This window comes from Sinocyclocheilus anshuiensis, unplaced genomic scaffold (assembly GCF_001515605.1).
Source record: "Sinocyclocheilus anshuiensis isolate Anshui unplaced genomic scaffold, SAMN03320099.WGS_v1.1 scaffold557, whole genome shotgun sequence".
In the NCBI taxonomy this organism is placed as follows: Eukaryota; Metazoa; Chordata; class Actinopteri; order Cypriniformes; family Cyprinidae; genus Sinocyclocheilus; species Sinocyclocheilus anshuiensis.
The window spans coordinates 857,517-872,795 of record NW_015540883.1 but is presented as its reverse complement, the minus strand read 5'-3'; the positions used below and the strand labels follow the sequence as shown (position 1 = coordinate 872,795).

The 15,279-nt window shown below is 36.3% G+C and overlaps 1 protein-coding gene across 1 annotated transcript in view; it reads right to left on the bottom strand.

Annotated features, from left to right (window-relative positions):
- LOC107688577 (spermatogenesis-associated protein 13-like) overlaps positions 1 to 15,279 on the bottom strand; it is a 42,640-nt gene that overhangs the window by 4,512 nt on the left and 22,849 nt on the right. Inside the window, exons 11-14 of the mRNA XM_016486280.1 lie at positions 14,740 to 14,871; positions 11,770 to 12,013; positions 11,574 to 11,642; positions 7,618 to 8,643 (exon numbers count right to left, since the gene is read on the bottom strand). Of these exons, the coding sequence (XP_016341766.1) occupies positions 8,468 to 8,643; positions 11,574 to 11,642; positions 11,770 to 12,013; positions 14,740 to 14,871 (621 nt within the window). The 3' untranslated portion in view covers positions 7,618 to 8,467. The remainder of the gene's footprint in view (positions 1 to 7,617; positions 8,644 to 11,573; positions 11,643 to 11,769; positions 12,014 to 14,739; positions 14,872 to 15,279) is intronic.

Below are 15,279 nucleotides of genomic sequence, written 5' to 3'. Positions count from 1 at the left end.
ATGGTGGGCTGGGCTCTGGGTCCGGAGTGGATCTGGCGAGATCATCCTCGGGAGTGACGGTGAGAGGCGATCCATTTCTCACCAGAATCCACTCCACAAACGCGGCGAAATCCGCTCGAGGACAAATCTTCGGACGACGGCGCTCTGCACGCAATGTTTAAACTTGCGTCCACTCCGGACCCAGAGCGCAGCCTACCATCTCCCCACTGTGCAGAGCTAAAGCCCGAGCCCACCGATGATGGTGAGCCAATTCCCACCGCAATCTACGAGCCAAAAGTCTGACAATTTAGTCCTTTTCTTACAGTGTAGGTTTTGTTAAAAGTATCATAGTTAAGACAAGAATGAGAAAACTCTTAGAATTGCTTGAATTAATTTCTGACTGCAAAGTTTAAGTACTGCCTGCTGTAGATGCTTCTGACACAATCACTAATATTGGCAAAATGTTCTCTAAGCTCTGTGTTTATGACACTGCATGATCATGGCATGATTTTATCTACAGGAATAGATATCTAAGGTTGTACATTAGACACTCAAATTCTGCAACACATCAATATTGCCCTCTTGTGGGCTAGATATTATGGTCATTTAAAAGAAGAGTTCAACCAAAATGAAAATCCTGCTGTTCTTGAAATGAAATGAAAGAAAAATGAAAATGAACATCCTTTTACTCACCTTCATATCGTTTCAAACTCATACAATGTAAAAAATGTCCACTTACTTCATCTTAAAAACTTCAGTTCAGTTGCTGCCTTACATTTTAAAATATAATCAAACTGGACATACAAGTCATTTCGACTCAAATTATATTAAACTGACTTTACAAAATTTAGTTCAATCTTGTTGTAATTGATTAAATAATTTCGATTAGTTAAAGTAATGGTAAAAAATAGAAATCATGTATTAGAATTGACATCTACATCTACCGGATTCGTGTGGATTACTTTTGGATTACTTTTTTTTATTATTGTGATGAATTTTCAGCAAATTTCCATTTTGGGGTGAACTATTCCTAGGATATTTTGTATTATTATTTTAAGTTTAGGTTAAAAAAAAATAATCCCCAGAGTGTTTTGGTCCAAATAACCAACATACACTGTAAAGTAGGTCATTTCTGAACCGTAGGCTGGTAGGGGAAAGCATGTTAATTTTCATAATTAACATGAACAGTGAGAAAAGTTTTAATGAGCCAAAAAAGAGAGAATAAGCAGTAGGAACATCCAAACATGAAATATGATCACGTACTTCTGAAGATGGTTGGAAACATTAAATCTGAATTCTGTCCTTCAAACTAAAATCTTATTACCCAGCAGGCACCTTGATGTCAATTTGATGTGTAATATTAGTCAAGACTTGATCAAGATGCTGTAACATCATTTTAAATTCAGTTTGGATGGCAATTTCTTCCAGTGGTAATTGGGTGAAAATAGGAAGCTAATCCCAGCCTGAAACTGGTTTAATGCACTGATAATTATAATGACTGGATCGCTCATTGTGTTCTAAACTGTCTTTAGTATTTAAGATATGTGTATGTAAATTAATTTCTACTTCAGATGTTATCTACAATGTTTATGATTTTACGGGAAGGATGAGCGCTATATTGAAATCGTTTATGAGGGTATGCCAGCTGCACTGCCGACACAGAAAACTGAACTAACACAAAATATATGTGTCTTTATGTTGTAATTATGCAGGAAATATTAAACATGAACATATATCTGGTATTAGTATCTGAAATTGATTTGAATGTACAATACATATTACAATACAAGCCACTGTTACTGTATTGCTCTGGTGTATTGAAATTTAAAGCATGCCATGCATCATCTTGGAAATAAAGCTTCACGTCTTTAAGTCCGTACCGTATGTAGTCAGCGTTATTTCCCTGAATAAGTTATGATGTGTATATTTTTAATGTCTTGATTGAGCAACATCTATTTCAGACTGTGAAAGATCGCGCAATTTCAATGGCGTTTTACTGGCATTACCGTTTCCATAGGAGTAAAATGTTATGTATATGGGCCATTCTACAGAATTGGTCCAAAGTTTAAAACGTCTTGAAAAAAATGTGTATTTTTCCCCAAAAATTGTATGTATGCAAATTGTATAATATCCAAGGTACACATTTCTAGTAATTGCGCAGTTAATTCTCATATTGTATTTTCAGAAAGTTGTGGAATATTTGTCCTCTCCCCAAATTTGTCACTACCGAAACACAGTAGTAATAATTTAATTAGAAGGGTTATATTGACATACTAAGATTTTGCTTACATCTACATTGTAAATATATATTTTTAGCTATTTTATTAAATTTTTGTTCAGAGGTAAATCAATTACAATTACATTTTTAACAATATTTCAAGTGTAATTTATGAGATTTGTTGTATTTTGAATCCAATTTTTCTTTGAAAAAGGCAACAATATGATCATACTGATTTCAAAGTTAAAGATTCATTAGTTTGAATATACATTGAACTAAAAACTATCATAACATCTTAGTTGATAATTCAGTATACTTTATTTTTGACAAAACATCCCATGTTTCGGTAGTGACAGTAATGCGTTGGTAGCGATCACATCACATTACAGAATCTTAACTCACATACTAAAACACTACTAAAACATACTAAAATACTAAAAATGTGCATAACTGTACTAAAACTGTACTAAATATGAGGATTATGTGTTCCCTTTTGTCACTACCGAAACAATGATGACATGTTTCGGTCGTGACAGTTTTATGGGATAACACCCAAAAAAAACTAAAACAAAGATGTCACTACCGAAACTCCACCAAATGTTTCGGTAATGACAATTCTAGATACGTTTGAACTTATCTCAAAGATGCTAATCAGCACATGGATAGCTAGCACAGTTCTGAACAGTTGTACACACATAAAAATTAAACGATATGGAGTAACACCCAAAAAAAGTGTGCTTAATTGCAGAAAAAAGGTGTTTGGTAGTGACGTTCCTTAGAGTTACACAGATTTTTCAGACTTTTGAACACATTTACCTCAAAATGATGGGGCTGATCTACTCACACGAGAAAGAGAGACACAAATATTTCCTGATCATAAATGTAGGGGTGTAGTTAATTTTAGTCTCAGCCAATGGACTAAAACATACACTGTTTCGGTAGTGACATGAAAATGCGGGACACATTTTTTTACATAAAGTTTCATCATTTACTAAGAAAATCTAAAATAAATATATATTTTTAACTTCACTTTTTAAAAGAATCAAAAATATATTTTTTAAAAACAACAATGAAAAAAAATACAAAAAATATTTTATTATAGTAATTTTCATAAGTTGAAATTTAGGGGTTACGTTTTGGGACAGCCACCACCCAATTGAAAGTACCCAATAAATGATGATTATATATATATTAAGCTTACTGATATTTTAAATATTATAATGGGTTTCAATAGAGATTAGAAGGTAAACATCTAAGATTTGAATACTTAAATGCTTTTTAAATGTGTTTTTGGTTGTGGGACAGCAGTTTGCACCAATTCTGTAGAATTGATTATTAATTTCAAAATGATTTCAAAATGAATGCTGTTAACGAAATCATTGTTGAAACATTCGCAGTTAGCCTACTTTACGAATAAAAACGCTATAATAAAATTACATAAACAGTGAATAACTGTTCAAGGCGAATTAAGGTATAAGTGTATGCAAAGCATTTATTCAGATTTCAGAATGTGCACATTGTCATTTGTAATTCATATGTTGAGAGTCCAGTGTTCATCATGTTCATCTGATGTATGCTACTGTAACTTTTTAATATGCAGGTGAAATTTCCGAAATTAAACAAATAACCTCAGGACATTTGCGTTGTAAGAATGTACAGGGATACTTCAGATATAAAAAGGCTGACTTGTTAGGTGATGTTTTCTCAGTTAAATCGTACGTTTTCCTATTCATTCAATATAATATATGGGAATACTAGGGAATACCAATATGGCGGCACAGTGGCTTGACTTTTATGACGTCATGAGCAATCCAGTTCTCTATTACAGATCAGTGGTCTAATGTATATGTAGGCCAATATGTTTGATGTTCAATTTACATCAAAGCAGAGTCATGTCAAGTTTTTAACGTCAGTTTGATTTGCATATTTGACATCAAACTGATGACTTTTCAACAAACATTGCCCACTAGGTATAAATATAAACTTAAATATCATAATACTATTTTTGTAACAGCTGTTGGTTGCATCACATTATATCAGATTTAAATGTTGGCGAAAATTTTGGGGGTCAGTGTACAAAATATTAATATGTCTTTATGCTTTCATAATAAAAAAAAAACAAAAAAACAATTCAACACGGACAAAGTGGAGGACAAATCGATCCATTTCTGCTGTGGGGATGTCCTGAAAAGCCTACATCACCTGCAGTGGTTTTGTATTCAAACATGCAGTTTGGGACTCTAGTGACCAGTTACACCATGACCTACTAGCAAGATTAGTTGAGAGTGTTAGTCTTGCATCTGCTGAACTGATATGGGTGGCAGGCCTCGGTGTGCGTCAGGGTAATTTGACCTTTTCAGAGCAACCCTGGTCCTGTCTTGAAGGTTCCTGCTGCTGCAACCCCAGAACCCGCTATGGTTCCAGAGTTCTGTGTCAGAGCAGCTACAATTGCAGAGGTTCCTGACATCCCCAACTCGGTCATACTGATGCCTGTCACAAAAGTTCCTCTCATGATGAGGCAGAAACCACCAAAAGAAGTTCCAGTCAAGGCCACCCCAGTGTTTCCTGCTGTAGGCTGAGCCATAGCTGGTGTCCAAGGCTGCTTCAGTCCCAGAGCTCCTCTCTCAACCTCGCTGGGCCCAGAGGTTCCAGCCAGAAAGTGAGCCTTGCTGTGCCATGCAATGGAAAAGTGCCAAAGCAAGCAGTACTGAGCTGTACCATGCAGTGGGAAAGCGCCATAAGAATCCTATCGTCATATTCTTCTGCCTGCTCATCCTGTTCTTCATCCTGTGCATCGTCCTGTTGTTTGTCCATCAGCATTTGTAATACGAAGACCATTGTCCACCTCATTTAAGTTCCTGTCACGTACAGTATCCACATTGCTACACACTTACCTGCTTGCTCTGTTGCTTCAGTTAACTATCATTGAAGCTTTTGAGTCCATCTTCCGTGTCTGACCCTTCATCAATTCTGCACCACCACAACTGGATCCCATCGAGGAGTTAGTCCAACAGCTCCGTCGAGCGCTTATTCCACCAATACACTCTGGAGCCAGCAGCAAAAACAGCCTCGGTAACACTTTATTTCGATAGTCCACTTTAGACATTCTATTAACAGTAAGTAACTTTGCAACTACATGTCAACTAGCAGTTAGTAGAGTATTAGCAGACTGTCTGCTTAATATCTTCTAACACTTTCTTTGTCAACTTATTCTACTAACGCTAAACCTATCCTAACAGTCTACTCTGAGAGTTAGTAGACATGTAGTTGCAAATTAATGAGAATTAGTTGACATGTAGTTGACATGTAGTTACAAAGTTACTTATAGTTAGTAGAATGTCTAAAGTGGACTATCGAAATAAAGTGTAACCCACGCCTCTTCTTCCGGCCAATTTACAACAGTCCTTCGTCAGTCCCATGGTCAACCCAGCACTCTGGCTCAGCTGAGGATTACAATGGATTTCTTCCACATTGCTCACTCGTCCTCAACACGCAGTTGCAGCAGTTCCACATGGACAGAGCAAAAATAGCCTACATCAGCTCGCTGCTCTCTGGTCATGCCCTGCAGTGGGTGAGAACCACCCGGGATCAGGCTGGCCCAGTCACTCAGTCCCTAAAACCCTTTCTCACCCATTTAAAGAATCTTTGTTCAACCCGCAGTTTTGTACCCAGGCAGTCGCGAGTGACTGGAATGAGCCAGCGCTCCTCACCACTTACCAGTAGGACCTGGAACCACCTTTGCGACCACATCTCACAGCATGTGTTGATGCTATAGGATTAGAGAACTTCATCCAGCTGTCCATTCATGCAGCCTAACACAAGGCATCATGTGTGAACGATTATCCTGCTTTGCAACCTCTGCCAGCCATCCACAGCTTTCACCCTCCAGAACATAAGAAAAAAAAAATGCGTACAACCTGTTTGTTAAACCATTTGTTCAATTACACTCATAGTAAACTGTATGCTCTATACTACATGCTGTATGTGCTGCTTAAATTAAGCACCAGATGCTGATTTCTGCAACAGATGCTCTTTACTCATCTCACTTGCACAAAAACAAATGAAATACTTCTGTAAATATATAAAAACACACAGAACAATGCAAACACTGTATTTTATGTAAACTTAACCAAAAAGGAATGTTAAATAATACAAGTATACTTAGTGTTGAATATCACTTTATTTACCAGTGTTTTTGCAGTTGACCTTTGATCAAATTCAAACATACAAATAATGTCAAATAATTTTACTTTAGTTGAATGTCAAAACTGTGGCTATTTCTTTCTTTTTTATTTCAGACATGAGAATGTTTAAAGCTCATTTCATCAGTGATTAATTTGGCTTTGTGTTTGGTGAGAACAGGCCTTTCAAGTTTTATTCAGAACAAGAAAATTCTAAGCTATACCTGCACTTGTCTCATGAAACAACAAACCAGTTATTCAAATTAAAACGGAACAGAAAGTACTTAATTTTCACTCTTTACTTTAAAACATAGCACATCATTACAGCCGACAAAATATAAATTCATACTAAACATTCATAAGAAAGCAAATAAGGAAGTGCATTATTACTGAACACCAATATATTATATAGTTATGAGTTAATCACATAACTTCTTAGGTGCATCTATAAACATGAGCTCATATCATACAAACCAATTTTCACATCCCATGTTTTCTTACATTGCACTGTGCCAAATGTAACCTGTTAACTCATTAATCACCAATAAATGAATGTAGGTGTAGGCTATTTAAAATTTTTTAGTAATGTTTTTTTTTTCTTTTTAGAATGTAACACTTTAAACCTGATGAAAAAAAATTGCTGAACAAATATGATCATTAATTTCAGTTGCCTTCATTTACAGTAATAGAAATGCTATGAAAAGGCATTGCAATTCTCAACAAACGACATTAAATGGGTCATTGCCTGATCAGATCACGTTTGAAAAGCACTTTTAATTCAAAGCAGGAAAACTGCTCTGTAAACGTTGTGGAGTCCATGTCATGAGAAATGAAGGGAAAGACCATACTGGTCTTCTACTATCTACTGTGTCTCCTCATATTGAAGGCCTGAGTGTACTGGTTGTCCATAAGAGAGCAGGATAGAGGGTCTCTCTTGTGGACAACCCCACGTCTCCATAGTACTGGGCCCAATGTACTCAGCCCCACCTTTCCCACACTACTACACTACAAAGACTAGTATTTGCTGAATTTTGCTGTCCTATTATTCACATTCATTTACAGTAAATTTAGCAGAAGGACTGAAGATTTCAGTTAGAGTCTATCAACAGCCATGGAGTTTCTTTTCATGAGTATACATGAATACATGTGTAGTGCACTCTCTATGCACAGCATTGTACACAAGTCTTAGGCCAAATGGCGATGGTTATGACATTTTACATTTGACAAAGGAACCATAACACATCTTTTTTCATGGCCCAGGACTTCTGCACATTACTGTATGTATTAAAAACTTGCTCGTTATTTGCCATTAAGTACAGTAATAAATAGTATTCAGAGTAGCTATTACAAATGAACAACAACAAAACCTCACATACAAAGCATATGATTGGTTTCAGTGTGCTTACTACAGAGTAATTATATAATACAATCAAAAATAACCCCCTTTGGAGGCGAATTCAAAAATCTACTTTACCTTTTATAGACATACAAAAACATATATAGTTGTCATATGAAATGAGTTCAGTCAATATACAACGTGTGTGACTGACTGAGGAGAGCATGATATGAGATTGTGACACGTTCACAAATCTTGTTCACTAATACTAGGAATAATCATGTTGTCAAACTCCACGTTCCTCAGACTGATAAAAACACCTCTGTGAATTAGAAAGCAATACCCTGTTTAGACGATTTGATTGTTAATTGTGTGTAAAGCTTACAATCTTTCATCCCGCTTTTTCATTTGTAGTGTATGGTCCACATGAGCATCCTCAGGTCTATGATCTTCATCGTTAACCTGCAGACAGAGGGACTGTGGAGCAGATGTCTAAGCTGCTAACAAACCTTTGAGACATGTATCAATTTGATGGCTATCATTGCATGCTGGTCACTTCAAAGTGGAGATACAATAATAGTGAATGACACATGTGAACATCTGGGCAGAGGGATCTCTGAGGTGTGTTTGGGCTCTGGACAGGTACGATCACATCAGGCTCGTGATTGTCAGTGATATCCAGATGGAGCTTCCTGGTGTTTTTAAGATCCATAATGAATACACTTGAGCTTGAACGTCATTGCTGGGAGCTAACTATTTTTTCCCATTTTTTAATGATGTCAACTTATTAAAGTTTTGCCAGAATGGAGATTGTCCTGATTTGGAGACGTGGAATTCAACTAGATCTGACTGTGGAGTGTCATCGGAGAGCATGAAGGGTCCGTGAGACGAGGGGTCCGCCGGGGAGACGCACCTGCTCTGGCTCACACCTGCTCCGATCGGGTCAGAAGACAGAGAAATGAGATGTTTGAGACAGGACAAAAACACAGCCAACAGGACAGTGTCAATGCTCAAAGCAAAATAAGCAGTGCACAGCTATGATGAATCATGCTTCACGGCATACAGTACATCCCTTAAAATGCACCATGGTAACCAGCCACAGTTTCCACATACATATCATAGTTAATACAGTCACTGTTTTAAAAACTGGTACGTCTGCTTTGATGACAGATTGGATAATACAAAGTTAGCAATTTTTTATTACAGACATATACACACATGTGTATAATGTATACAGTGGCCCCAAAAAGTCATATTTAAAGTCTGAACTGCATTAGATCCAAAATATGCTTTTCTCAGAATGGACTTCACTTTTCTGAGCCACTTTTTAGTAACCAACTGGTCTCTAGGTCATCAAGTGTCTAAATACTTTTTGGGGCCACTATATATAATATATTACAGTATAGAACTGTAGTAACTATGGTATTTTGGCAGAATTGTCCATAGTCATGACAAAATGAAGAAGTATGAACTATAGTCATAAGTACAATGATTCTATGCAATATGAAACATATTTAGTTTTTCCAACTACATGATATAAGCGAAAGTAATAAATATTAATACACACACACACACACGCACGCACGCACGCACACACACTCACACTCACACTCACACCCACACACACACACACACACACACACACACACACACACACACACACACACACTAATTAGGCAGCTGGTTTTCTAGCCAAAAATAATAAATAAATAAATAAATAATCTCCATGGCATTTTGAAACACAATCTATCTTATTGCTTCAGTTTAGTTGTGTTGAGTATTCTGAGCATCTTAAAGGGATAGTTCACCCAAAAATAATAGTTCAATCAGTATTTACTCAATCTGTTCTAAAGCTGTATGATCTTCCTTTTCTGCAACACAAATGTTCTAGGCTTTTACATTATTGCATTATGAATTGAACAAAGAATTGACGTCAATCTCTGATGAAAACAAAATATATTAGCAATAAAATAAAGTATGAATAAAAAATAATAATGCACACAAATATTTAGTCATACAGACACTGCCAATCTATTTACACGTGTCTGTGAGTGTAACACAGCAGATTATTGTTTTACATGCTTTGTAAATGTGCCATTCATTATTCAGACATTCACACAGTTATTGAAGTGCAATAGTTATCAGTAGTTGTCCTAACAATTATACCATCTGTGATATTTTAAAGACACAATGGCAAGAAATGTTACAAGTGATATATATATATATATATATATATATATATATATATATACTGTATATATGGACAACCACGAGCAGGACATATTTTTTTTATTATTTCTCCTTTTATCTTCTGAAAAAAAGAAATTCATAAGGCCATACCAGTGTGAGAAAATAATGAATTCTAATTTTTGGATGAACTAAATATCTATGGATAATAGAGTCCTATTTTACAGATTTGACCAATATTCTTAGGGTTGGATTTTTTTTTTATAGTGTAATAATTGCTTTATTATAGTTGCATTTCAAATTCACTGCCATGGCATTTTGCAGAAAAACTAATTCTACTTTATGCGCTCATGAGAATACCTTTATCATTTTCATACCATGTCCATATAACATGGCCCTCTTTCTCAAGATGATATCTATCAATGAATCTGCAAATTCAAGAACACACTTCACCGTTTGTCAGTGAAGCATTGAGGATTCACAACAGAGTGTAAATATGACACGGAAATATTAATCTATAAAATATAAAGTATTCACTATAAACCAAATGTACACTACATTCACGACAATTTCATGAAGAAAAAAGTGCAGATATTAAGGGGCCAAACACAAACACAGGAGGTCCATTACATGAAAATGTAATGGGATGCAGCAATCGCTGCAATAATATTAGGAAAAATGGGTTCAACAGACAGGAGTAGAACAACTTATAACTTTTGACCAATAGGTGGTGCTGTTATGAAATGAGACTACAGATGCTACTCAGATGCCAGTTTTATGCAACTGGCCACTGATGTTTTACTAAGTGTATCATCCATATACAACCAGCTTTATTTATAAATTAATTAATAATAGTTTCCTATTCGCCCCTGAATGGTTTTGGCCTATATACTGTGATCTTAATTATCTGTCTGTGCACCTTCAGTGCTTGGCACCTAAAATATACTGCAATCATTAGAACATACAATCTGTTTACAAATTTTTACAGTACATAAATTAGACATCAATATCAATCAGCACGTACGTTTTATGTCTTTTCATTGTTGCTTATTTATTTATAACTTCTTTTAATGGCAGAATTATTCTGTGATTTCTCCCTCACGTCACGTTGAAGAAGAATCCAGATTTGCAAAGATCAAGCACCTTTATAAATATATAACTAGCATATAACTCTGATCCACGCATTGAATCATGCAAGACGAACAGCAGCAGTCACGAAGTGTAGAAACAACTTTTCCTTGAGATTTTGACATATAAGAGGTTATTATATTATATTAAATTCACATTTAAGTTGAAAAACGTATCCAAAAAGAGCATTTGTTTATTTCAGTAGCATGAAAAACAGCTATTATTAGAGTTGTGATTAAATTCAGCAGTTAAAGAATAAGAAATATTCGATTGTTGTGATTAAGACAAAGTACATCAAACATTTTGGGGGCTTTTGTGTCTTCATTTGAAAGGTGAACAGAATTGAGAAAGAACTTTTAAAAAAGTATTTCAATTCTATTACTGAGTCGACCTATTGTCACAACACTGAATCCTGTCGTTCAGTTAATATTTACCGCCCAAACAATGAGCTCTACACTGGCTTACTAGAGTGAAGCAACAGTGAGAAGACAGGAGTTAAAATAGAAAAATGTTGAATTCACCTGGTATCGCTTTGTTGCCTCACCTTTCTGTTTGGCCACTTTACGCACCGTCATGGCAGCCTGTCGTTTCTGATATTCAGAAATCTCAAAACCTAAACAAAACCAGCAGCAGAAGCAGAAGATATGAGGGAGGGTCACAGAAAAAGCAGTGTTCTGGTGCCATTAAGAACATATGCAATGATAAATTCAATCAATGCATGAGAATTTATGGCAGTTTACCGATTTTTTCATCCTCTTGGACCATCCTGCGCTCCTCGTGAAAAGCCCTCAGCCAGCGGATCTTCTCCTCCGGCTTCTTGGCCAGGAAGACGTGGATCTCCTCGCTGTCTCTGTTGTGCAGCTTGAATGCATTTTTCACGCTGACATTAAAGTCGTCGTCCCGTCCATCAATAGCATCTCTCACTGTATAGCGATCCATGTCAATGCGCCCTTTGTAGTAAAGAATGTCCCGGCGGATCAGGTCCTGAGAACAGATGCAGTGCTCACTGAAGGAGGCTTATTAATGATCTCAGCAGAATGCGACACGACTATGTGTTTCACATTAATGCAAAAAAGAGCGACAGTGGATTGCAGAAAGCTGTCAAGAGAGTCTAAAAGTTGAGAAATAGGTTTAAAAAGCTGGATCTAGAAAACCATTTGATTTACATATTATTACTGCAATGTTTAGACACTTTTATTGTGTCTACTAGACTGGCCGGGTTAATAAAAATGCATTAAATTGTAAAAAGTAAAACAACCATAGATCATACACGCTCGCTACTAACCCGCTAACCCAGACTCGTCACAATGAAAGCACCCAAACTCTATTTGTAATCTGAATGAAATATAGTAATGTGTAAACGATATGATCTGTGCCAGCAGAAACTCCAGCACAACTGGCAGATTTAGAAGCAGACGCCTCTGTATGTGCCTCACAGCGATTAGCTTCCACCCACGCCACATTTGAATGAAGTTGAGCATTTCTTTTGGACGCTCTCGACTGCTTTCAGCACATTTCTCTGATCCGCTGTCAATCCCACAATTCCACGCGTGTGAGTGCATAGCTCCGCTCCCATCCGGATCAATTGAAAATGCCCGATCTCTCCGTAAGCCTCTGCAAACCATGAATTAAACCTTTCCTGCAATTTTATGCATCTTTATGCATCTGTAAGTCCCACATTTTTACATCAGCAGTAAGTAATGCCTGCTGGTGCGATCACGCTAATATAAGCACACCACCAGAACTTTTATGTTGCCTGAGCTTCACAATGCTCATTTATTTAACCATAAACTCTTGTGAATGAGCTTATGGCAGCTGGATGGAATAAAGCATTGCTTTATAGTTCAATATTGGTATTTTTCTTACACACACCTATCCTTAATGTCCTACTGTTTTTATTGTGAAGTCCAGTGTTGTTTTGGACCCCAATGACTTTCACTGCATGGACAAAAACAGTTGGCACATTCTTCAAAATACACTTCTTTTTGCAGTTTTGCAGAAGAAAGAAAGTCAAATGGGTTTGGAACAACATGATTGTACGTAAATGACAGAATTTTCAATGTAATGTGATTTTTTGTTTTATATTCATTGTGATTTATTTTAATTTTGTGACTGTACTAGTTTTTATTTCATAAAAAAATAAAATAAAATAAGATGCAAAAAGAAAAAAGATGCAATTTTGAGGATGTGGTGAAAGAATGCTGATGGAGCAAAGCTATGTTGGAAAGTATAAATATGGGAAAAACAAGGACAAAATATATAGATGGTGATAAATTATATCTCACTCTCTCACTTAGGGCAAAAATCTAAAAGATTTCTAAATACTTTATCTGTTGTAGACAAAAAAGTAAGGAAAAAGATCCTCTAGGCAGATTTGTACTGACATATTTTATGTTGTCTTGTCATTTTGGAGATTTGATAGAGCGTGAGACAGAAAAATTGTGTATCTGAAATGTGTGAGAGCTGCCAACTGTACTCTGTCCAACTGGATTTACCTGTAAAAGATCTGCAGCTGTTTGGTTGGCCTCTGCTGGCAGCTATATTCACTATTCATTTCCAAATGTCTATTTTGTGCTATTTCAGAGTTATTTTAATGAAGATACATTTTGTATGAGGGTTTTGCTGGTTGTTTGTAATTAACTATCTGGCCCAACTTAAGTATTAAAAAAAAAAAACATTTCAAACAAGAAATACATCAACTCAATAAAACCTTTTGTTAGAGCAACTTTCCGTACACTACATTCCTACAACTTGTGGGATGGTGCTCATTTTTTCTAATTTATTGTCAGGTTTAGAGATCCAAATCTGGCAATATAAAATATGCTTATGAATTTAAAGTGCCCCTATTATGCCATTTTTAAGGTTCCTAATATTGTTTTGGGAGTCTCCTACAATAGGTTTACATGCATGCAAGGTCAAAAAACGCTTCCGCTTTCTCAAAATATGCATTTGATATCACCTCATTTTCCAGCGATTCGTTCGAAGCAGTTCTGAGATTCAGTCTCTCTAAACCCCGCCTTTCCGTGAGCCTGCTCTGCTCTGATTGGTCAGATGGCCCAGTCTGTTGTGATTGGTCTACTGCATACTGCACGTGTCGGAAACGATTCGCCCATTGCCATAGTTGCGTATTTTGAACGTTCGAAAGAAAATATAAACATCTATTATTTATCATACTTACAGTTGTGATTCAGTGGAGCCAGCTGGTCCAAATAAACTGTGCACTGATTCATCTTTCAAGTGCAAGTGTTTGTGAATCCCGCGTCGAACTCCACGAGGTTTAGAGAAGCAGTCGTCAGTAAAATGACAGGAACTCAAAAAAAGACTGGGGTTGCACTGCTGTGAATTTTAACCACTGATTCTCTGCACTCTCAACTTTCGGAAGTGAAAATAAAGCGAATTTTCGTTCACAGCGTAGAACACAGCGTCTTCTCGACATGATCAAGCTGCAGTGTTTGAGGGCGGGTCAAGACTCCTTTTTTTGGGGGGGGGGACAATAACTTTATTTATCGTCTATAGATCGTTTACATTCACATACAGCTACATTACACACTGCATGAAAGGCAATATTCATAATGGCATAATAGGGGCACTTTAATATAGGTCATTTTTATGATCAGTGTTTACACTTTTATTTATTTCTTACATCTCCATGCTGACCATCTCAAACCCTTTTTTGAGGAAATACAATATATTTCGTAAAGATCACGTACCTTTTTGCACAGGACCAGCTGATGATCGAAAAGGAAGAAGACTCTCTGCTGACTCCTGCCATAAGGCTGATAGATCCACAACATCTCACCCGTGTAGATCAGCTCTGAACTTCTGTCCAGAATATCATCACCCTAATGTGAACAAAATAGTCTGGAGTCAAGGCAGACGAACTAGGATTGGCAGCAGCCTAAAGAAGATTTTATTAATTAAATATTTGTGACCGTGGAGCACAAAACCAGTCATAAGGGTCAATTTTGTTAGGATAGAACAATATTTGGCTGAGATACAACTATTTGAAAATCTGGAATCTGAGAGTGCAAAAAAATCAAAATATTGAGAAAATCACCTTTAAAGTTGTCCAAATGAAGTTCTTAGCAATGCATATTACTAATCAAAAATTAAGTTTTGATATATTTACGGTAGGAAATTTACTAAATATCTTCATGAAACATGATCTTTCCTTAATATCCTAATGATTTTTGGCATAAAAGAAAAATCAATAATTTTGACCCATACAGCGTTTTTTTTTGGCTATTGCT